The 24,854-nt window shown below is 43.4% G+C and overlaps 1 protein-coding gene across 2 annotated transcripts in view; it reads right to left on the reverse strand.

Annotated features, from left to right (window-relative positions):
• LOC311232462 (target of Myb1 membrane trafficking protein) overlaps positions 1–24,854 on the reverse strand; it is a 75,146-nt gene that overhangs the window by 4,410 nt on the left and 45,882 nt on the right. Inside the window, exons 5-14 of one of the 2 annotated variants that reach the window (XM_084319272.1) lie at positions 13,481–13,615; positions 11,668–11,949; positions 9,470–9,586; positions 8,505–8,638; positions 7,917–7,959; positions 6,241–6,355; positions 5,847–5,925; positions 1,475–1,550; positions 315–350; positions 74–113 (exon numbers count right to left, since the gene is read on the reverse strand). In XM_084319272.1, coding sequence (XP_084175398.1) covers positions 74–113; positions 315–350; positions 1,475–1,550; positions 5,847–5,925; positions 6,241–6,355; positions 7,917–7,959; positions 8,505–8,638; positions 9,470–9,586; positions 11,668–11,949; positions 13,481–13,615 — 1,057 coding nt within the window. Of the gene's footprint in view, positions 1–73; positions 114–314; positions 351–1,474; positions 1,551–5,846; positions 5,926–6,240; positions 6,359–7,916; positions 7,960–8,504; positions 8,639–9,469; positions 9,587–11,667; positions 11,950–13,480; positions 13,616–24,854 lie in introns of both variants that reach the window. The other variant, XM_084319271.1, reaches the window with a different exon arrangement.

Here is a 24,854-nt window from a genome sequence, read left to right on the forward strand (position 1 = left end):
CCATGTTTTCAATGTTTTCCAGGTACCGTGGGAACCAGCAATAGTCACAGTAGACAGAAGAAGACTTATCTACCTTCACTGGACACTCCCTCAGAGACAGATGACTGATCCTGCTGCAAGTCCAAACACAGTGAATCATTAGTTATAATAATAACATTCATCACCAAACACAGTGAGTCATTAGAGTTATAACATTCATCAAACACCAAACACAGTGAGTCATTAGAGTTATAACATTCATCAAAGACGAAACAGTTATAGAGTCTATTTAAATTACACAACATATGGAGTTGACATGCATGTTTTCCTCTTACCCTCTCTGCGGGTAACCATCTATCAAGATCATCCATCTAGGAAGAGGAGTAAACAGAGTAAGTATTCTTTTATATTCTTTTTGGAATCCCACCGGCCACAGGTAAGAGCAATTTAACATACATTTCAGCTTGATTGTGCCTTGTTTTCATAGCCATCGCCATGATCAGCATATGTTGTTGTACTAACGAATGCCGTTATTGACAATCAATTTATCAGAAACGACCCCCCCCCCCCTTTCATGCATTCATGATGGAACAGAATACCGATCATATGCATTTTGATTTTTTTTTGTGTAGGGATGAAATGCCAATGGATTTAGTATAATACAAAACGCAGGTGTAGCCTCCCAGGAATTACCCTAGACCGCTCTAAAACCATACTTATATTCACCACGGTATAAAACGGGAATGTATGGATGGATTTTTTTTTCTTTTTCACATATTGAACGATAGATACTCGATGTCAAATGGGCCATAGTATTGCATCCATAGCTATAATATAGAATATAGTTATAGCCCTGCAAACAAGGTGACGGACTCCATTGGTTTAATGCGTGGCAGCGCATAACCATATCCCGGAAATGGGCGGCTACGTGGCATAGTGGGCAAGGCGCTCGCCACGAAATCTGGAGACGCTGGGCTTGCCTGTTCGAGCCCAGCGCTCCACATTCGCTTTCAGTTTAGCTGGTCGTCCGTACTAATACACATTGGCCGTATTAGGGGGTGGGAAACTGATGGGTGGGGATCGGGCGTTGTGGACAGCGACTCCTACAGGTCGGTTGGTGCGCCTGCGCAGTAGAATCAGGAAGTGTCGGGGGCAGCGTGAGCCTCCCACGCATTACTCCTCGCCACTGAGAGATCGAGCTGCGCAGGTGAAAAGATGCGACTGCTGTTACCTCAAGTACCGGAGGGGACTTGTGCTATGTATGACTTAGTCCACATTGCAGCCGGCTTGTGGGAGGCAAGAAACAGCGTTCGTGACAGGGGAGGGATGAATTGGAAGATATGAAATTGGGATGGGAGAAAATATAGAAAATGGGAGAAAAAGTGGATAAAAAAATTAGTTAATGTTGATGGGAATTATCTGTGGGAATGCTTCATTGCAGCCTATCGGGGGGGGGGGGGGGGGGTGCGTGCGTGTGTGTGTGTGTAGTACGCACCGCTCCTGTGACCTGCAACCTAGTGTCTAATGCTCCGGCTAGGCCCTCCACAGCTCCCGGGTCCTCATACCTTACACTGGAGACACAAACACACACACACACACACCCACTAGATGCGTTATGACAGCCAAATATGATGAGCATATAAAAATAAACAAAGTCTCAGAATATTCTTAGCTGAAGCTGTTCGTATACCGGTTGTATGGGGTTCAGTATATTCACATACATTCTTGCAGAGTTTTATTTGTAGAGGGAAAATAAATAGGATTTTTGGGGCTCATTTAACACATTCACGGCCAGGGGTCGCTGTTTACCTTCTGTATAGAATGCCAGATCTGTAAGTCAATGGGGCTCTTTGTTCACTTGCGAGTGCTTAAAATATATCTTATATTATAGCTATGGGTCTAATACACCCGTCGATTGTCAGTGAGTTGCTTCCAGTCAACATGCACAAAACAGATTGTTTTTTCATCCGTACATTTCCTGGAGCGCGGTGCTCATCTAATACATCTAATCTGTATCTAATCCCACCCCCACCCCACCTGCTCCAATGTACAGTTTCTTCCCCCTTCAAATGTATATACTCTCTTTTTAGACTCTTTTTGTACTCTGGTATGTCATAAATGTAACAGTACTGTCTACCTGTATGTCATAAATGTTATGATGAATTGAAAATGGGGGACCCTGATGTAAACAAGACGAAAGTCTTTCTCTGGTCTGCATCCCCTTAACACATTGATGACCACGGCTTGCAGTGTAATATATGGCTGGAGGACAACGCTTTGTCAACAAACCGATGTACTTTCTAACAGCTATATATATACTTTATAGTATTGCTATCTGTCCATTCTCATTGTCACTTGAGTGCATAAACCGTGCCTTCATAATGGCTTAAAGAAAATAAAAATCCATCGGTTGGTTGGTAGTTTTCGCCTAGTCTTTTTTCTGGGGAGCTAGATAATAGGCTAAAGGCTAGTCACGTTATATCAAACGCCATTTCTGCTGTATATATACGAATGAAATAAAACAAACTGCGTAGCATCCGGACTATTACAGAGCATCTATGGATGAAATGGGGGCGGCGGGGGACGCCGATTACTATTATTGATTAGCAATACAGTGTGCGTTCAAGTAGCCATTTTCACTGATCGATCACGTTGCGTTTTAAAACAATGTCCAATCCAGCTGTAATTTGGGGGAATAGTATCCTACCGTCAGCCCATGTGATCGCCGGCAGCATTTCGTCATTAGTCATCGGAATCTGGTAGATCGATATGTCCATTGGTTGATCATAAATCCCATTATTCCAGGCTGAAATCTGCGTTCGGTAACGGGATCAAAGATGGAGGGTGTTCGTTTGGGATCGAGGCTCATATGAAACGCCCACAGACAGTAAACATTTATTTTTTTCAATCGCCCTCAATGATACTGCAGTGGAGTGATGGCGCCCCTAAGCGGATCTGGCCGGTATTGCATGTTTCAAAAATCAAATATGCGGGTAGGTCCTGCAAGTCGATCGGGGACGTTAATAGCGTTATTAATATGGAATAAAACAATAACAACTTGCCACGAGTTAACTCGTGGCTCTGGTCCACAACGCATGGCACCGAAACACGAGTTAACTCGTGGCTGGTCCCTATAGTGTTAACACTTTCAGAGACGGCCGTGTTTTCCTTTTTACCGCCTTGAATGCCCATCAACCACTTCAATGTTAGCGTTAATATCGCCTAATCTATGTTTTAAATTATGGCTTTGTGTCTAATCTGCCCGTCGCTTATCAATGACAAATTTTCCAGTCAACATTGTCGAAGCAGATTGTTTTTTTATCGGTTCATTTCCATTTTATAGCATTTTGAAAAGCCCTCGTTTTCACAGAAAATTAAAAGAATCTGTGATAAACGCCCTGTACTGGAATATTCTAGAACGTTGTCATTTTTCGGCCTATTTATGAATAGTTTTCAAATAAACGCTAGATTATCGATAGTATATGTGTACGTATGCACGCTGGTGCCGCGAGCTGAAAATCGATTCTCTTAGTTCCTGATCGCTCGCACAGCCAAACAGCCATATCACACATAGGGGAAAAGCTTATTCAAGTTCAAGTTTCAAGTTTCTTTAATAGTTGTCATACAGAAGTACAGAATACTTTTGTACAAAATGCTTCTTACTGTTGCGCTCCAGAGACTGTGCATGACAAGATAAGTATGAAATAAAAACATAGTAAAAATAGTAAAAATTTGAAGTAAAAAAAGAGGTCACAGTGTTCAGTTTAGACATATGTACAATGTTCGTAGACGTAGTTACCATACAATATACAATACTGTGCAGTGTACTAATATACAATACTATATAGTGCAAGGCATAAATGGACGAGGTGCAGTTTAGGTACAATTCACAGTAGGTGTACGAGTTGTAGTGCAAATCCTTTATCAATAAATATAAAGTGTAAGTGTGTTTGTGTGATCTAAAGTGTGGAGAGTGGGTGCTGCAGTGTGTTGTTTGTTTGAGTGAGTGTGTGCGTGTGGGTGTGTGTGCTGTGTGCATTTGATGGTTGTTGCATAGTGATTATTGTTCGTTTAGCGATTATTGTTCGTTTAGCAGCCTGATGGCCTGGGGATAGAAGCTCCTTCTGAGTCTTTCTGTGCTCGCCATAAGACTCCGGTATCGCTTGCCTGACGGCAGCAGTTCAAAGAGGCAGTTGTTCGGGTGGCTCGAGTCCTTAATAATTCTCTTAGCCTTCCCCTTGCACCGCTTGTTGTAAATGTTCTGGAGGGTGGGAAGCCCCCCTCTAATTGTGCGTTCGGCTGAACGTGTCACTCTTTGTAGTCTGCTACGGTCTTTTGCAGTGCTATTCCCAAACCAGGAGGTGATGTTGCCGGTCAGGATGCTCTCTATTGTACATGAGTAGAAGTTCCTAAGGATCTTCTGACTGACTTGGAACTTCCTTAGGCGCCTGAGGAAGTAGAGGCGTTGTCGTGCCTTCTTCACAACACTATATATATATATATATATATATTGTTATATATATATATATATATATATATATATATATATATATATATATATATATATATATATATATATATATATATATATATATATATATATATCCGTGAAAACAGGTCTGATTATCCTAAGACTGGTAAAATAGATTCCTTACCTGAGATCAGATGGTATCCAAAAAGATTATTCCAATTCCTGATCGCCATTCCAAAAATCTATCCTTTTATTGATCCAATGCTACGTACTGTAAAGACATATTACACGCTGTTCTGATGGTCCACAATGACTCAGAGCGTCTCGGGGTACATGCGTGAGAAGTAAAATGTGGATTCCGGAGTTTTTTTTTCTCATCCATTTTCATTTAGTCCATTCCAAAAGGGTGCATTGCCATCTGGGAGACGATAGGGGGCGCTTTTTTCACATCTGAGCGCCTGGTGGGTCTGGTTCCCCAACGGTAGACTCGGTTGATGAAATATGAATTCAGATCGCTAATAAAAAAAATGTCACGCTAATTGTCGTGGTGGGCATTCAGGAGCGGGCTGCTAACACGTGTTATGTCGTTTTGGGCATTCAAAGTGTTAACAATTGTGTGTATTGAGCTGTACTGTATTGTACCCATTCTGAAATCTGTTAATACAATTTTCAATCAATCAATCAATCTCGTTTTGAGATCAGTCGCAAATCGCTTGCTGTTGAATGGATCGATTGAGTGCAATGCCGACTCTCTACTTTCCCCCATTTACGCTCGTCTTCATAGCCTAGAATATGACACGCCCACTGATGATGTCACGGTTCGCGAGGAAAAAACTAAAAAAAATTCGGTTCCAGCTGAGCACCAATTTTCCACGTTCCGAACCAATTAATCCCGGTGTGAACGCGACGGCCGGTTCGAGATTACGTTCGGGAACCGGCTCCAGCACGGAGTTCGGCCGGTGTGAAAGGCCTAAAAGAGGACAGACAAAGAACCTCAGAGTGTCTTGGAAGGGAGAGAGCTGTTGGGAGACATCTAAAACCGTGAGTTGACAACCGGTAAGCCGGACAGCGGCCTGGCCTAGTTAGGGACTAGACTACAGTAAAGGTAGTTAGGTGCTCCAATGGGAGCCAGTATGATTTTGTTTTTCTTAATTTTCTGTTTTGCTTAAATAAATGCCCCTGGCCATTGTCCAGCGGGGAGTTAAAGCTATTTGACTGTTTGATTAATTGTACAACCATATTGCACCTTCCACCTACCCCTGTCTGCTACTTTTGTTACAAATGTATCTTTATATTATTTTGGTGTTGGGACTATCCATTTGCTTACATTTGGATTACAGATGGGGCTAATAGACAACCACTGGCTCCAATGTTTCGACAAACACCAAAAGCTCACCTTTTCCTCTGCTCTGCCAAGGAGCTGCCTCTGGTCTGGGCAAACATGTCAAACTCCTCCTCGGACACACCTGTTAAGACTGAACAGTAATCACTAATTACATAGCTTTTGTGATTGTTTGTGCACATGCATAAGACGAGGGAAAGAGATAATGCAGGGTTTCATTGTTAGCTGTGTGTTATTTGACAATGGCAAGAATACTAATAAAGAGAGAGATGAAGAGAAAGGGAGAGAGGTTTGATAATACATGGAATAGTCATTTGAGATCCAGCAAATGCCCGAAAAAGAGTCATGAGATTGTGAGAGTGAGATAGAGATGGAGAGAGAGACACGCCAAGCAATGCAGACAGAGAGACACGCAAAGCAATGCAGATGCAAAGAAGATGTTCCTCACTGTGATTGGCCCCCTGCCTCTGATTGGACTGAGTGCTGGCAGCTGGTTGGCTGGTTGTGTTGATGATAGCTGGTTGGCTGAGAGTCTGGGGCACAGGACTGGGGTTGAGACCAGTCTGCTGGGGAAGGATGAGATAATTTTGTTAAGTGTTACATCTTCCTGTATTAACGCTAGAAATTACAATACATTACAATACTCAGTTTAATGTATTTCAAAACACACCTTCAGAGATATTGACACTCTTAACCCTCATTTTACGCAGCATATTAAGAATACATTCTAATTTACAACACTAACCTTGGGGAATAGCTACAGGGAAACAGGGTTACATACAAACACACCCAGACATTTTGGAAAAGGTCAGATATTTCAACAATGATAATGAAATACAACTTGTCATCTGTGAATAGACCTTTTTCAAAGCAGACATTTTGATGAGTATTAATAATGGCTTGGTTGCATTTACGTGTGCCAGTACATTAACACTTTCTCTGCCACGCTTATATCCATCAATGTTTGATCACTGCCACCAGTCTAAGCCTATGGAGATGTTTACCTTCTTTGCAGGGCTATAACTTTTTAAATTGTATTGCTAAATTGACATTACTATGGCCCATTCAACATCGATTATCTATCGTTCAGGATGTAGGAACGTTTTACTTTTTCATTCACACATTCATACAAAAATACCGTCTAGAATATAAATGTTTTTATCGTTTTCTGCAGTAAATCCTAGAACGTGAGATATACTGTAGGCATAATGCATATATACATTATCAAATGCCATTTGTTGCCGATACACGCTATATTAAAAATGTCAACTGTACATGGTCCTAAACGTTATGACTGATCATGCACGGGTGAACGGAGGGGGGGGGGGGGTCGTTTATAATTCCGTGATAGTCGTTAAATGATTTATGTAGTATGGGTGATATATAGATCAGAGCAGTTTGCATCGATAATAATAAACAAAAACGCTGAAACTCATGGCAGCCTCCTCTTACCGTTGGGCGATGATACTGGAGCAAACAGATCCCAGTTATGTGATGGGGATCGAGGCGATCCTTTTCCGGTTTGTATAATACTATCATGCCCAAATCATGTTGATTATTGAGTTATGGCAGCGATCGCTACACATGGACGTGTGTCTTGAGTCCCGCAACGATAAGCGAGTGGCCGGACGGATTTCGGAGACGCACCGAGACCCAACCGTCCACTTCCAGTTTGGCAACTCGCCGATCATCCACCAGGTGGCAGTATTGAAGCGTTGCAGAGTTGTGCCGAGTCCCACAGCATCCCACAAGGCTCCGTGAGTGAAATATGAATACCATGGCGAAAATATGAAATAAGATCAGAATAACGTTGTACGCCGTGATCTGGCAGAATTCGCATGAACTTGAAACCTGTTGTATGACGTTATTGGCGGAGAAAGTGTTAAGCCAGCTGCACAATACCAGGGTCCTGGCACTGTTATACGTAAATGGAGTGGACCTAATGTTAATTATTAGTTACAGCTGTGTTTACCCATCTGACACTTCCAAACATCTCCTGAGAAAGGGTTTGAGTTTTATTGAGTTTGAGAGCCAGAGCTTTATTTATTCACTTTGGTCAAATATTTCCACTTAGATGCAAATAGAAAGACCAGTACCGTAATTAAACAATAGAGGGGTTTTTACCTGTTCAGTGGTTGTACTCTGTGCCTTATTAAGTCTCTGAAACCTGAAAGACAATGTTCAACTGAGCTGAAGTGGGTATACAGTAGCTACTAGTCAAGGAAATGCATGATAATGTACACTCTCAAAAGTTAAAGGTGAACTGTTTTAATTTTGGGAGAAGAAATGTAATAATAATAATAATGGCTTGAATTTATATAGCCTTTCACATACCCAAGGTGCTTAAATGTACATGATCTTATGATAATGAATCGTAACAAAATATTTTAGAGGCAGCATGAACCAACCAAAAGCCTGGAAGGTGCTTCTTTGTACTGTAAATATGCAATGTAAACTAAATTGCCAGTCCTGCACATTTCAATCATACAGTGAAACAGGAACTTCATCTGACAAGCTTTTCTAGCTTCAAACAGTTCAAACAGGGACAAAATAGTCCTGTTTATGCAGTCCTGAAAAAATACATTTATTTTACATTTCTGAGATTGAAAACACCACAGTGCCACTTTAAAATGTGTCACAAAAACAAATCCTCACATAAATCATGGATGATGTAGTGAGAAAGATGACGTGTCAAGCTAAGTTATAGTGCACCTCTCATAGCGGATGAAAGCGTTGTTGAGGTCGTCGTTGACCATCAGCAGCTCCTCGACCAGGCCCTCATCCATCAGCCTGGGGATGAGCTCCACCACACGGCCCTGCATGCTCTTACATACCGTGTACAACTGCTGCTCAGACAGAAGGGGATGAGGGAGGTGGAGGGATGGAGGGAAGGAGATGAGGGAGGTGGAGGGAGATGGAGGGAAGGAGATGAGGGAGGTGGAGGGAGATGGAGAGGAGATGAGGGAGGTGGAGGGAGATGGAGGGAGGAGGCAGGTGGAAGGAGATGAGGGAGGTGGGGGGAGATGGAGGGATGGAGGGAAGGAGATGAGGGAGGTGGAGGGATGGAGGGAAGGAGATGAGGGAGGTGGAGGGATGGAGGGAAGGAAATGAGGGAGGTGGAGGGAGAAGGAGGGAAGGAGATGAGGGAGGTGGAGGGAGAAGGAGGGAAGGAGATGAGGGAGGTGGAGGGATGGAGATAAGGGAGGTGGAAGGATAGGGAGGGAGAAGATGGAAGGAGATGAGGGAGGTGGAGAGAGATGGAGGGAGATAAAGGGAGATGGGGGAGAGGAAGATGAAGGGAGAGGGAGGGAGATGGGGGAGGTGGAGGGAGATAAAGGGAGATGGAGGGATGGAGAGAAATGGAGGGAGATTGAGGGATGGAGAGAAGTGGATGGAGGTGGAGGGAGATAATAATAATAATAATAATAATAATAATAATAATAATAATAATAATAATAATAATAATAATAATAATAATAATAATAATAATAATAATAATAATAATGCAGGACCTCTTTAGGGGGGGTCTTTATTATATTATATATAAATGGTGATGGAGAGAAGTGGAGGGAGATGGAGACAGAAAGAGAGACTTTGGAATAATTGTCACATTAGACATGCCCACCCCCACACCCACACCCATGCCCACCCACACCTACACCCACACCCACACACACCAGTAGCAGCTGTGTGTCATCCTGCTGGCTCTGTCCAGGTGTTATCTGGTTGAGCATCTCAGTCATCACTGTGAGGTTGGTCTTCACCAGGGCCAGCTCACCTCGCAGCTTCTGCTCCTAGCAACAGGAAGTAAACAACCAACAGTCAACAGACTGACAACAATCAACTGAAGCATTATAGTCCATTAATACAATACAGAGTGAAAAATAGAAGAAACTTATTTTCTCAATTCAGTCCAACGCTGTTCTAAAGGCCACAAGACACTAGGAAACCTTTGAGGATATGTGGAGGGGGCGCAATTTTGCTATAACAAAGTTGCTGATCACCAATCACCTTGAGATTGATTCTGCACAGTGAAATGAAGTGGATTGTTCCAAAAGTGTAAATCCCACTTTGAGCAGATTTTCAGATTGTCTCCGTCACAACAGCTCTCTGATAACAGTACAGAGTCTGGCTGGTAATAATGTACTATAAAATGTAGCTCATTTGGATGTAAAGGTTCATACTATTTTTCTATGAGGCAGTCAGTCTGCCACTGATCCCATTGTCACCAGAGCAGTTGTAATCTTGATTCCCTGTTTTCTAGCTTCGATCAGAGTTGATCATATTAATGTATTCCAAATAATTGGAATATTTAGGCGGTCGGGTGGCGTAGCGGAGATTGCGCTCGTCACCAATGCAAGAGGCTGCGGTCTCGACTCCCGGAGTCAGCATTGCCCTGCGGCTTGGGCCGGTCGTCATACTAACTCGTTTGGCTGAGTTAGGGGGAAGGAAGTCGTGGGTGGTAATCTGGCGTTGTGGACAGCGACACCTACAGGTCAGGACGTCAGGTCTGGGCGCCTGCTCAGCAAAAGGCAGGAAATGGTGAAGGCATTACGCGTTACGCTTCACCAATGAGAGTCCTCGCTGCCAGGTGAGAAGAGAGCCACTGGCTGTCTCCACATGTCTTCCACGGAGGAAGCATGTGGTGGACTTCAGGGTTCCCTTGTACCGACCAGTAGGAGGAACATGCGCACACCAACCAGGTAGGGGAGGGGGGGAATTGGCATAACGACTAAATTGGGATGGGGAGAAAAATAGAAAATCAGGCGGAGAAAAAGAGGATTAAAAAAAAATAATAATAATAGGAATATTTTTCCTCCAGTCTCATCGGCGAACGGCAAGAGGAATCTAACGTTATTTTCAGCCCGATTGTTTATTTATTTCACTGCAATCCATCTGATCAACGTATCAACCCATAGTAAAAAAAAGACGCTACTGACGATCAAGGAATTATAAACGACCCCCCCCCCCTTTCCTTCACGCATGATGAAGCATAATGTATACCAATCATATACATTTGAATTTTTTAATATAGCGTGTATAGGAAAGAAACACCAATCGATAATCTATCATATGCGTTGGGGCCTATAACTCGCGTTTTAGGAATGACTGCAGAAAACCTTAAAAACATACTTATATTCACGACGGTATTAACACGACAATGTATGAATGAAAAAATATAACGTTTTGTGATCCACTTTTTCTCCTCATTTTCTATTTTTCTCCCATCCCAATTTCGCCTCGCCAATTTTCCCCTCCCCTGTCTCAAACGTTGCTAGACCATGCCTCCCACTGGTCGGCTGCAATGTGGATGAAGCCTTGCATCACGTGTCCCCTCCGGTACACGAGGAGGCAGCCGTCGCATCTTTTCACCTGTACAGCGCAATCTCTCAGTGGCGAGGAGTAGCACGTGGGAGGCTCACGCTGCCCCCGATACTTCCCGATTCTGCTGTACAGGCGCACCAACCGACCTGTAGGAGTCGCTGTCCACAACGTCCGATCCCCACCCACCAGCTTTCCCACCCCTAACACTGCCAATTGTGTTAGTATGAACGACCAGCCAAGCTGGTGCCAACGCAGAGAGCTGGGCTCGAACCCAGCGTCTCCTGCGTTAGTGGCGAGCGCCTTGCCCACTGCGCCACTTAGCCGCCCGATATAGCTATAATATTTAAAAAGTTATAGCCCTGCAAAGAAGGTAAACATCTCCATAGGGTTACAGCACTGGCAGACTGGGCCCAAGGATGGGTACAATGCATGGCGGACAATGTGTTAAAGGCACAGTACACAGGCACTGCAATTCCTAGCTTTGCACAGTCTTTTGTCCACCCACCTCCACTACAAAGATTCACTGATAGGTATCTCTAGGTGACACTACCTGCTCAGGAGAGATGGAGACAGGCCCGTCTCTGGATTGTGTTGGGGGCAAAGTATTCTGGGTAGGGGCAGGGGCAGGAGCAGGGGCAGGAGGTGGAGCTTGTTGCTGGGACTGTTGCGCAGGGGCAGGAGCAGGGGCAGGGGCAGGAGGTGGAGCTTGTTGCTGGGACTGTTGCGCAGGGGCAGGAGCAGGGGCAGGGGCAGGAGGTGGAGCTTGTTGCTGGGACTGTTGCACAGGGGCAGTGACAGGGGCCATCTCAGATGCTCCGTTTTCTGGAATGCTCTACAAGATAGAAACAGACAGACAACTCTGTGAAGTGTGTGCATGTGCACTTACTAGTGCAATAGAGTAGCTTGATGATTAGGTCACAGGTCTTATCCCCCACAACAGTCAATGTGCCTATCTATCCACTGATCACCTGCTCCAGGGGTGCTGCAAATGGCTGACCCTGTGCTCTGACCCCTTTGGTGAAACGCCTCAGGGAATAATAAAAAAGGAGCATTTCCCTACAAGAACTATACATATTGTGGCAGATATCATCACCCGTCCCATGGCTACGTGGAGGAAGGGAGATACTACTGCCACGGGCAGAGGAGAGTTAATTAAGGAGTTGATTAGGACTGATGGAACACACCTGTGCACCACGTGATCACCCACATCCCACACACACAGAGACACACATAGCTTAAAGCCTGAGGAGAGACAGAGAAAGGTTGAGTGGAGGTGAGGAAGGAGCAGAGATCGTAGAGAGAGACTGTTATACTGAGTTTGTGAGGTGAGAGGTAGTTGGAAGGAGAGGTGAAAGCGAGAAGGTGTTCGTGGTACTGGACTCTGGACTGGCTGAGATACCCCCTTGTGAAACTGACCCTGGACCGGACGACAAACCCTGAGTATTGAACATTCCCTTTTTGTACAAGAGCCTGAAACGTGTTTTGACCCTGGACTGTTATTCGACTACTCTATTGCCCATCGGACTATTCGATTAGTCGAGGTCAGCCCCAGTTCATACAATACCATCTGAACAACTCTGTCTGTCTGTCTGTCGCGCTTTCCCTTGTGCACAAAGGAAACCGAAACAGACCACCAAAACAACAACATCCAATTATTCATAACATTTATTTTTTTTTTTTTTATCCACTTTTTCTCCCATTTTCTGTATTTTCCTCCCATCCCAATTTCGTATCATCGAACGCTGTTTCTTGCCTCCCACAAGCCGGCTGCAATGTGGACTAAGTCATACATAGCACAAGTCCCCTCCGGTACTTGAGGTAACAGCAGTCGCATCTTTTCCCCTGCGCAGCTCGATCTCTCAGTGGCGAGGAGTAACGCGTGGGAGGCTCACGCTGCCCCCGACACTTCCTGATTCTACTGCGCAGGCGCACCAACCGACCTGTAGGAGTCGCTGTCCACAACGCCCGATCCCCACCCATCAGTTTCCCACCCCCTAATACGGCCAATGTGTATTAGTATGAACGACCAGCTAAACTGAAAGCAATGTGGAGCGCTGGGCTCGAACAGGCAAGCCCAGCGTCTCCGTCATTCGTGGCGAGCGCCACGTAGCCGCCCCAATAAATATTATTTATTTATTGAAATTGTGCTTTTGGTCCGTGTCGAGCCTGAACACCACCAGTATGGAAAACGAGATATAGAACAGGTATGTATAAGCATTATGCTTCAGTCTGTACCTTTTCAGTCACTGTCAAATCAAATATTGTAAAACTATTGTGCATATTGTATTGTGTGAGATGATGACTGAATAAAACTACTACTAGATACAGATGGAGGGTGCGGGTCAGCGGACAGTTGGGCTCACCCTGTGTGGAGTGTGGATGGGGGAAAGAGCATCCAGGTCTGTCATCGGGAACTCCAAGCCTCGTTTCCTCAGGTCCTCGTACACATAGACCACCCCAGAGAGAGAAGGAGAGCTCCGGAATGCATCGGCCCAAGCCTGGAAGAGAGCAAGAGAGAGACTCCAACATCACAATGCTGTCGACTATTTGGTTGTTAGGGCTCATTCAGATCTAATCGGACAATGCAGCACCTCGCTGCAGGGTGGTACGTTGGTGTGGATGGCAGTGTTGTAGTATTCGAGTCCTGGACTGCTTTTCAGGACTCGTGACTCGACTTGGACTTGAGCACTGATGACTCGGACTCGAGTATTGACTGCATTCGTACTCAAAGTGCAGACGAGGACTCAGACTTGTTAATTGATATAGTTAGTTATTTTTTATTTATTTTGTAATAGGGCCTAATCATTTGGCATAAGATATTGATGGCTAGTGCATTTGTTTGGCTATTGTGTCACAAAGTAAATAAACTCCCTTTGAAATGGTGACCGCTGTGTCATTTATGTTTAATGTAGAATCTTTTTTTATTTGTATGTCAGCTCTTTGACTGCCAGAGTGGAGTGGGCTCAACCTTGATGACTTGGACTTGGACTCAGACTAGGGTAATGGGGACTCGACTCGGGCTCTTCTTTGGTGACTCGAACATGGACTCAGACTTGAACACTGGGGACTCGAGATTTAGTGACTCGACTTCAAAACTGGTGGATGGGCTGTGAGCTTTTTAACCCCCTCAACCCCTTGTCTTCCACTTTGATCGACTGGCCACCATAGCGCGGGGAGTGCTTGTGTCTGGCAAAAGTTGACTCGAGGTCTACTTTCTCATGAAATGCCACTCGGTTTTGGGCGACCCCATGCAGTATCAACTGACTGAGCCCAACGTAACGACCCCCATTCAAAAGAAAGGGAAACTTGTGTTTTCCCCCCGCATTGTCTGATTAGATCTGAATTAGCCCTTAGGGTCTTAGTTGACTACAATGTATTTATTTATTTATGTTTATGAGGGTGTTTGTGCTGAATGAGTTATGTTACTTCTTGGATATAAGCACTATCTGGTATCACAACAATATTCACAAATATGCTTCATTTGTTGTAGATTTTTCAAAATCGCTGATGAAATCGACAAGACAACTCGATTTATTGACCAAATCCTATGGCTGTTAGTTGAATTTGTTGAGAACAGATCTACTGTACAGTATTTTATCTGATGTGACATGACTGAAAAAACAAAAGACATGTCTCATGAGAAAACACAATAGGATGAAGAGACTCACTCACACTGACTAAAGAGGAAAACTGTAATCAAAATGCAAATTTCCCCCATTTACATAGTCAAACTCTGGTTAATATTGACATTCCAACCAATTCTCCATTACATGTAATAGGATGATACTTTCAGTACTCAGCAGCTAGTGAGTGGAATAAACTGCCAGTGTTCATAAAAAGTATTGAGTCAGAAAGAAACTTCAAACAGGCCCTGAAGAAATGGCTTAGTCATAGGGCTCAGGATAGGGACAGATCTATGCAGGAGGTGCGCTGTTGACTTTGTGTTTGTTCGTTTGTTTGTTTTATTGTATTTACCGTACTTTTCGCACTATAAGCCGCACCTGAATATAAGCCGCAGCAGCTAAATTGAATGATGTGTGAATTTTGTAATGAAATGTATTGTGATTACCTAGGTAATGGAAGACTATGTAAAAAACAATCTCTTATTGTTTTTATTATCATACTGTACTGTTAACAATATTGATATTGATAATAATAGTTGCTATTATGGTGTGCAGCGTCCAAATTGCTCGTTACAGCCGGCTGGCTAGTCTTAACTTGCTAAAGCTAACTTGTTACTATTATTATTTTTTCGTTAAATACAAGCTGACTGTCATCCCGCTGGCGACTAACACTTATATTCATTTTCATCCGGGTCACTGGTGGCTGACTTGATTACGTCACTTACCACAGCCAGCCGCCTGGCTAACTTTCAGTTTCAGTTTACGTTGGGTGCAAGCTGACAGGTTTACTCGCCCATACCTCACTCCTGGGGATATCGTATTATTTATTATCACTACATTAAATGCGCCGAATTGGCTGCAGGCTTGCTATTTATTTCTGTCATGTTTATTCAAGTTAGCTATATACGTGGTGTGTGTGTGTGTGTGTGTGTGTGTGTGTGTGTGTATGTGTGTGTCAGGGCGGTGATCAACTGGCTCCTGTGTGTGTGTTAGTTATATGGAAAAGACAGGTTTGGTGCCACTATTCACCCTTATAAAATAACATACCCTATGGCCCAAATACTTGGCTAGAACTCTAACCAAAGAGAGATATCTTACATTCTACTGGTCTAAATAGGTAGTACCTGTCTCTTGAGGGGGTGGACTACAATGAGATTCCAAACAGGGGTTTAGGTGTATACACTGTTAGAAACCTGTCTTGTCTACATTTACATTTAGTCATTTAGCTGACGCTTTTATCCAAAGCGATTTACTGATGTTCTGTACGACAAGCCATCAGGAAGGGCACAACTCTATCAGCTGAGCAACAATGTTCATCAAAGTGTTGAGTGCTACAGTGTAGGTTAGTTTATTAGGACAAGTGCATGACAGTACGGTTAGTTAGGGTTAGATTTTGTGTGTGGCTGACCAAGCTAGTTACATATATATGGCCACGTGTTGAGCATTTATTTATTATTTATTTTTGTATTATTATTATTATTATTATTATTATTATTATTATTATAAAAAAATATTTTATTTTCGGTTCTTGCCTTGTGTAATTAAGAATTATAGTTCTCACGGGGGGCTCGTTTAGACTAGAGCACAGGGTGCACAAGGTTAGCTGTAATGCTAGGCACAGTCAGTGTTACTATGGCTGTGAGTAGTCACGCCCTACAGGGACGTGAGAGGGCGTTCTATGTTTGTTTGTTTTTTTATTGCTAATATTCACAGTGAATATTTTTGTTTATTGTTTTGTTTCTATTCTTGACTTTTTCTCATCTTTAATTGTAAGCACCCTGGACCACCACTCTGCCATCTCAAATGTCATGAATATTTTTTCACTTTGTTATGCCAGTGTTTAATCCTAATAAGGGGCCAGGGAGCAATACTAATATAATTTGTTGGAATGTGAAGGGTGTAAATAACCCCTTGAAACGTACTAGGATCCTTACTCACTTACAGCAGCTTGGGGTTGGCATCGCCTTTCTGCAAGAAACTCACCTCCGGCGAGTAGATCACCGTCGAATACACAGAGCTTGGGTAGGTCAAGTGTTCCACTCAAAGCCAGAGGAACAGCCATTCTGATTAACAAAAACACACCCTTTACTCCATCTGATGTGATCTCTGACCCTAATGGCAGATTCATTATAGTTTCAGGAACTCTCTATTCCACAAGGGTAGTCCTAGTCAACGTATATGCCCCCAATTTTGGTGACACGCATTTCATCAATAAACGTATCTCTTCACTCCCCGACCTGAACTCTAATCAACTGATTATGGGAGGTGACTTTAATTGTGCTCTTAACCCAGCCTTAGATCGATCATCATCTAATCCAGCTCCACAATCTCAGACTGCTAGAGCTATAGTGTCCTTCCTGAAGCAATACGGTATTTCAGATGTCTGGCGCTTGCTTCACCCCACCGCTAGGGCTGGGCGATAAAACGATAACGATAACTATCGCGATAAATTATTTCCTCGAAATAAACATGAAACGTGGTCGCAAAGTTTCGATATATCGATTTTCCAAGCTTGGATATGAGCACACGCACTAACAACCAATCAGTGAAGGAGATGGCCGATAGTGGAAGGAGACCCGGAAGGAGGCGCGGAGGTAGGACTCAGTAAACAAGGCTGGCTATGGCTAATTAGCTTGCACGGCGCTATTTTACAGTTTACCTGCCGAGTTGGTGTGTGTTTTGAATTCTGAGGGCAACTGTTATAGTAGTGTGGGGTATATGGTGGACGTCGTTGCAATGAATTGGGCGGAACAGAGTATTTTAGGGTAATTTTTTAGTACATTGTCATGAAATACTCCGCTCGGAAACGAGGCTGGCTATGGCTAATTAGCTTGCACGGCGCTATTTCACAGGTTACCTGCCGAGTTGGTGTGTGTTTTGAATTCTGAGGGTAACTGTTATAGTAGTGTGGGGTATACGGTGGACGTCGTTGCAATGAATTGGGCGGAACAGAGTATTTTAGGGAAATTTTTTAGTACATTGTCATGAAATACTCCGCTCGGAAACGAGGCTGGCTATGGCTAATTAGCTTGCACGGCGCTATTTCACAGGTTACCTGCCGAGTTGGTGTGTGTTTTGAATTCTGAGGGTAACTGTTATAGTAGTGTGGGGTATACGGTGGACGTCGTTGCAATGAATTGGGCGGAACAGAGTATTTTAGGGTCATTTTTTAGTACATTGTCATGAAATACTCCGCTCGGAAACGAGGCTGGCTATGGCTAATTAGCTTGCACGGCGCTATTTCACAGGTTACCTGCCGAGTTGGTGTGTGTTTTGAATTCTGAGGGTAACGGTTATAGTAGTGTGGGGTATACGGTGGACGTCGTTGCAATGAATTGGGCGGAACAGAGTATTTTAGGGTCATTTTTTAGTACATTGTCATGAAATACTCCGCTTGCTTTGGCTAACTGCTAACGTGCGCGGACTGATGACGACATCAACTCGACTCTCGAGACATTCACAGCAGCAAAACAAGTCAGCCCGCGTATCGGCGCCGGGCATAATAAGTTAATTAAACTTGACAGACATTATATCGACGATAATTATCGATATCGAGTTATATGAAAATAATTTTATCGCGATAACGTTTTTGGTCATATCGCCCAGCCCTACCCACCGCCAAACAGTACTCTTTCTTATCACCAGTTCATTATACATATTCTCGAATTGATTATTTGTTTATCGACAACACATTTCTATCTCAAGTGCGTTCCTGCTCTTACGATAGCATTGTTATTTCAGACCATGCAGCAATAGTCTTAGAGCTAGCCTTCCCGGACAAATGTCCATCATTCAGGCCGTGGAGACTAAATCCACTATTGCTATCTGAGGACTCATTCTCGTTGTTCCTGTCCACTAAGATCAAATTTTTTATTGAGGTAAATTCTACCCCTGGCATGTCTATGTCCATCATTTGGGAAGCTCTTAATCTTAAAGCTTTTCTCCGTGGAGAAATTATTTCTAACTGTGCTCGACGTAATAAACTGCGCAACAGCAGACGCTCTGAACTTTCAGACCAAATTCTTAAATTGGATCATTCATATTCAGTCTCTCCGACACCCTCACTTTATAATGAAAGAGTGACTTTACAGACAGAATTGCTGGCACTACTGCTAAAACACTGCACCGCTCAGAACTTGATCACGCAAATTAACTCTGCCACTGGAGAGATCTATACGGACCCATTGGAAATAAAGGGTCAATTCAAAACATTTTATTCTTCACTATATACCTCTGATTCCCCTAAAGACCCCTCTCTCATGAATAGTTTTTTTCGCAGATTTGGATATACCAGTCATAGACAATGATTCAATGATGCTTTTGGAAGAGCATTAGCACTGATGAAATTCAACAGGCTTTAACTATGATGTAGAGTGGGAAAAGCCCAGGCGGGTTCCCCGTGGAATTATTAAAAAAATATTCCACCCAGTTATGTCCCATTATGGCTTCAATGTTTGAGGAATCATTTCAATCCCGCTCGCTCCCTCCGACTCTCTACCAAGCCTCAATATCCCTGCTCTTAAAAAAAGATAAGGATCCAAAAGACTGTGGCTCATATCGTCCTATTTCTCTCCTCAACAATGAAGCAAAGATCTTGGCAAAGGTACTCGCTCGACGACTGGAATCTGTTATACCAAGTATTATCCATCCAGATCAGTCTGGTTTTGTGAAGGATATAATGGCTTTTTTCAACCTGCGGCGCCTTATGAATATAATTTACTCCCCCACCGAGTCTCCCGATGCAGAGGTCGTTGTTGCGCTAGACGCAGAGAAGGCCTTTGACCGGGTTGAATGGGACTACTTATTCTATACTTTGCAGAAATTCGGTTTTGGCGAGAAATTTGTGCCCTGGGTCAAACTTTTATACTCCTCTCCAGTGGCATCAGTTCGAACAAATGATGTGACTTCGGAATATTTCCCCATCGCGGTACAAGACAGGGTTGCCCTCTCTCTCCGCTACTATTTGCGTTAGCGATCGAGCCACTAGCTATTACCTTTCACATGGGCATCCAAGGCATCATTAGAGATGGACAGGAACAAAGAATCTCGCTATATGCGGACGATGTCCTGCTGTATATCGCGGATCCAGTGGCCACACTTCCACGTGTCCTTCACATACTACACGAGTTTGGTGTCTTTTCTGGTTATAAATAAAATTTAAACAAGAGTGAACTTTTCCCCATAAACTCTTTAGCTAGAAATCTCCCCCCCCCCTCTATGTTCCCCTTCAAGCTTTCCCCAAGCTGCTTCCGTTACGTTGGCATAATGATAACACATACACATTCTAATCTCATAGCGTCCAACTTCACCCCTCTACTGGAGCGCACTAAGCAGGATTTTATCAGATAGTCGTCACTTCCTTTATCACTTGTTGGCAGAGTGAATACTGTGAAAATGAACACATTACCGAAATTTCTGTATTTATTTCAAAATATTCCAACCTTCATTCCAAAGTAATTTTTCAAAGCCCTCGACAGGGCAATATCAGATTTTATCTGGAATAAACGCCCAGTCTGAATAAATAAAATGGCCCTCCAGAAGCCTAAATCGCAGGGAGGCTTTGCACTACCCAATTTCTTGGCCTACTATTTGGCTGCAAATATTCACAGCATTCTCTATTGGAGTCATTCCCATTACGGACTCTGTCAGTGGGTGCCGGCATGGGTGGACATGGAAAGGGCATCTTGTTCTAGAACATCTTTGCAATCCTTAGTTTGCTCTTCGCTCCCAGTCACAACCGCCCAGTACACCAACAACCTCTTAGTACAACACTCCCTCCGGATCTGGTCCCAGTTCAGAAAACACTTTGGTCTCCATGCCATCTCACCATCGTCACCTGTCCACAAAAACGTCCTTTTCCCTCCCTCTATGGTGGATGAAGCCTTCAGCAACTGGTTTAAGAATGGCATTCTGAGCATTTATGATTTGTACCAAGACAGTTCATTTATGTCTTTCACACAATTGCGCCTAAAATTTTACTTACCAAAAAATATTTTTTTCAGATATCTACAGATACGTGATTTTGTTAAGAACAAATTTGCTCAGTTCCCCCATATACCTCCAAAAACTGTGATCGACCGCATCTTGGAGGTGAAGGTTGCAATCAAAGGCTCAATATCTAAACTATATAACATCATATCCCTATCCCTACCCTCCTCAGTATTGGCTATAAGACAAAACTGGGAGTCCGATCTAAATCATCAATTTACAGACAAAGAATGGGAAAATGCTCTTGCCCGAATACACTCTTCTTCAATATGTGCCCGCCATTCACTGATACAGTTCAAGCTCCTCCACCGTCTACAGCAGGGGTGGGCAATTATTTTTCCCGGGGGGCCGAATGAGCAACTGAAAATATGTTGGGGGGCCGGGCCAAAATTCCAAACTCAATTATGCATAATATACATTTTATTTCTATATAAAAAGCAGTAAATGGCATTGTTTTGACCCCTGGTAAGAGTGTATGTTATTATTTGGCAATTAAAAGGTAAGGTTAGCTTTCAAAAATATAATTTATTCAAATAGAATTTATTTCCAAAATGATAAACAAAATGTGAAACATTAATAACAAAGGGCATTTTGAGTTTCATATACTATTGAAACAAGGATTTTCTTAGCTTTCTAAAGACATCACATCATCTTATAGCAAAAATAAACAAAACAAGTCACTAAACTGTGTAAAGAAAAGTGTCCCAGTTTTGTAGCCTTTTTGACTTTACATGCCTATATTAAACATTTAATGTTTTCAGAACTGTGCAAAAAAAAGAAAAAAAAATATCAAGTGTCCCATTTCACTTGTTATATTTCCACATTTTAGTGTTCTTCAGTTCGGCCACATATGTAGGTGGATCCAAAGAGAACCAACATCTTCTGAGCATGTCTCCTAAGCGTATATTGTGCGTGTGAACGTTGACATGAAAAAAAAAGTAAATTTTTTTTTTTTTTATTATCATGTAATCTTTCGCGGGCCGGTCAGAATCATCCCGCGGGCCGTATCCGGCCCGCGGGCCGTACTATGCCCAGGTCTGGTCTACAGTATATTGGTCAAAGACTAGACTTGCGAAGATAAACCCTGGCATGGATTCCACATGCGACCGGTGCCACCAAGCCCCTGGCTCACTTATTCATATGTTTTGGCATTGTCCAGCACTGGCCCCTTTCTGGACTTCCATTTTTAAATCTTATTCAGACATATTTTTTATGAGTGTTGACCCATGCCCTCTTATTGCATTATTTGGTCTGACACCGGAGAACGCTGCAATATCTATTGGGCAATCCAATGCCATGGCCTTTGCCTCACTCATTGCCAGACGCCTCATCCTATTCAACTGGAAGGCAGCCACTCCCCCTTCACACTTACTGGATGAGGGATGTTATGTCTCTTATACATATAGAGAAAATCAGATTTACAACACAAGGCCACACAGATACCTTCCACAAAACATGGCAGCCCTTCCTATCTCATTTCAAAACCCATATGACTCCTTCCAAACTTGGGACCCCATGACCCCCCTCCTTCCCCCATCTACCTTCCTGACACTGCTAGCCCACGTATGGCTGGGGAGATGGCATTGTGGTGGTCTGCTAAGGGTGTTAAATTTACTTTCCATTTTATTTGTTTTACCATCTGGAAATTACGCTACTAAAATGGAGAGTATTACTTACATTATATATTATTATTACTGTCTTTCCTATTTATATTTTTTCTTAAAATTTTACCTCATTTCTTTTTGCGTAGCTTTGTCTGTCACATCTGTATTTATGTTTAATTATTTAAATGTTCTTTTATTTTGATTTTTTATTTTACATGTATGTTTGTCGTCGCCCTCACTGGATGTATTGGGATGGGGTGGGATTAGGGGATAGGAATGGGGAAGGAAATGGAAGTTGTATAATTTGGATAACTGAAATGTATAAATCTGTACAAATTCTTCCAATAAAAAAAGATAAACCTAAATTGAATGATGTGTACATATATAAGCCGCACTGGACTATAAGCTGCAGGTGTTTTAATGTTTAATTACCATAATGTAAGGGTTCGTGCACAGAGGGGATTGTCGGGAAAGAGATGGCTGTTTGAGGAAGCTCCCATTTATAAAATTTTTTGTTTAAACAGTAACGGTAGCTAGGTACTAACGATAGCTACTTAGGCAACACTAGGTAGCTACTAACGTTAGCTCACGGAACGATAGCTACTTAGCCAACACTAGGTAGCTACTAACGTTAGCTCACGGAATGATAGAGCCAACACTAGGTAGCTACTAACGTTAGCTCACGGAACGATAGAGCCAACACTAGGTAGCTACTAACGTTAGCTCACGGAACGATAGAGCCAACACTAGGTAGCTACTAACGTTAGCTCACGGAACGATAGAGGAACGATAGAGCCAACACTAGGTAGCTACTAACGTTAGCTCACGGAACGATAGAGCCAACACTAGGTAGCTACTAACGTTAGCTCATGGAACGATAGAGCCAACACTAGGTAGCTACTAACGTTAGCTCACGGAACGATAGAGCCAACACTAGGTAGCTACTAACGTTAGCTCACGGAACGATAGCTACTTAGCCAACACTAGCCAACTACTGCGAAATCGAATGCCAAACTGATGATATCAGACGTTGATATCAGGAGCTATCAGTAGCTAGCCAGCTAGATAACATTAGACAATGCCTCATGTATTAAACTAAAGTGAATAGTCGACTGGGTCATTTTGTTTAATGCTTCAGTTATGTTGAAAGAGGAGCTGCTCATGCACTCGACTGTGAGGGGGAGGAGGAGGGCTTGACTGTGAGGGGGAGGAGGAGGGGCAAGGCGTGCACTGCTGCAGCAGATTTACGAGTCTGATCTGACAGTCACAGAGCTGAGGGAGCGAGCCCAGTTAGTCGAAAAATGGGGGAAAAAGCTGCGGCTTATAGTCCGAAAAGTACGTTATTTATTTTTTATTAAAGTGTAGTGCTGGAAGATTGAATTTGTGCATGTCATATTTGTGCCTCCTCGTCATCTTGCCCCCTCTGAGGACCACAATGGAAATAAAACATAAGGTTTTATTGTGTATCAATCCTCGATGGTTTTTTAATTATATGTGATGGCTGTACATTTTGTGTACCAGTTGTGACAAGCCTGGTGGGGTTCAGACTCGCCACGGTTCCAAAACAAACAAATTAAGGCGGTCAGGTGGCGTAGCGGAGATTGTGCTCGTCACCAATGCAAGAGGCTGCGGTCTTGACTCCCGGAGAGTCAGCATTGCCTTGGCTCGGGCTGATCGCTATACTAACTCGTTTGGCTGAGTTGGGGGGAGGGGAGCCGTGGGTGGGTCCTGGGCGTTGTGGACAGCGACCCCTACAGTTCGGTCGGGGCGCCTGCTCAGCAAGGGTAGGATCTGGAGAGAGGTAGTGCGACCTTCCACACGTTACACTCTCCCGGTGAGAATCTGCGCGGCCAGGCTGGCTGCACATGCGTCGGAGGAAAGCATGTGACAGTCTCCGGCCTCTCGGACCAACAGTAGGGGAAAGTGCGCAACAACCAGGAAGGGGGTTGGGAATTGGCATAACGACTAACAGTGGGATGGGAGAAAAAATCGGAAAAAGGAGGGGGAAAAAAGATAATCAAAAAAAAATTAATTAAAAAATTTAATTGTCCACACAAGTGCAATATCAATCAATAAGAGTATTTATTGAATAAGGGCAGAATTCAGTTCGATAGGCAAAGAGAATGGTCGTAATACAGTCCGATGGTCAAAAACACAAAACAGGCTCTCGTACACAAAAAGGGATTGTTCAATACTCAGGGTAGTCGTCTGGTCCAGGGTCAGTACACAAGGGGGTTTCTCAGCCAGTCTAGGATCCAGTACACAATGAACACCTTCTCGCCTTCACCTCTCCTCTCACTTAGGGCTGTCGCGGTATGACATTTTCTCACGCGGTTGTGTGTGTGGCTAATCACCGCGGGATGCAGTGGTACCGCACTTCTATTAAAAAGAAAAACAAGTTAGGGCGACTAGGTGGTGTAGTGGGCAAGGCACTCGCCACCAGTGTGGAGACGCTAGGATTCGCGTGTTCGAATCCAGCTCTCCACATTGTTTTCAGTTTAGCTGGTCGTCCGCAGTAATAC

The sequence above is a fragment of the Notolepis coatsorum genome (assembly GCF_963971535.1).
Source record: "Notolepis coatsorum genome assembly, chromosome: 7".
In the NCBI taxonomy this organism is placed as follows: domain Eukaryota; kingdom Metazoa; phylum Chordata; class Actinopteri; order Aulopiformes; family Paralepididae; genus Notolepis; species Notolepis coatsorum.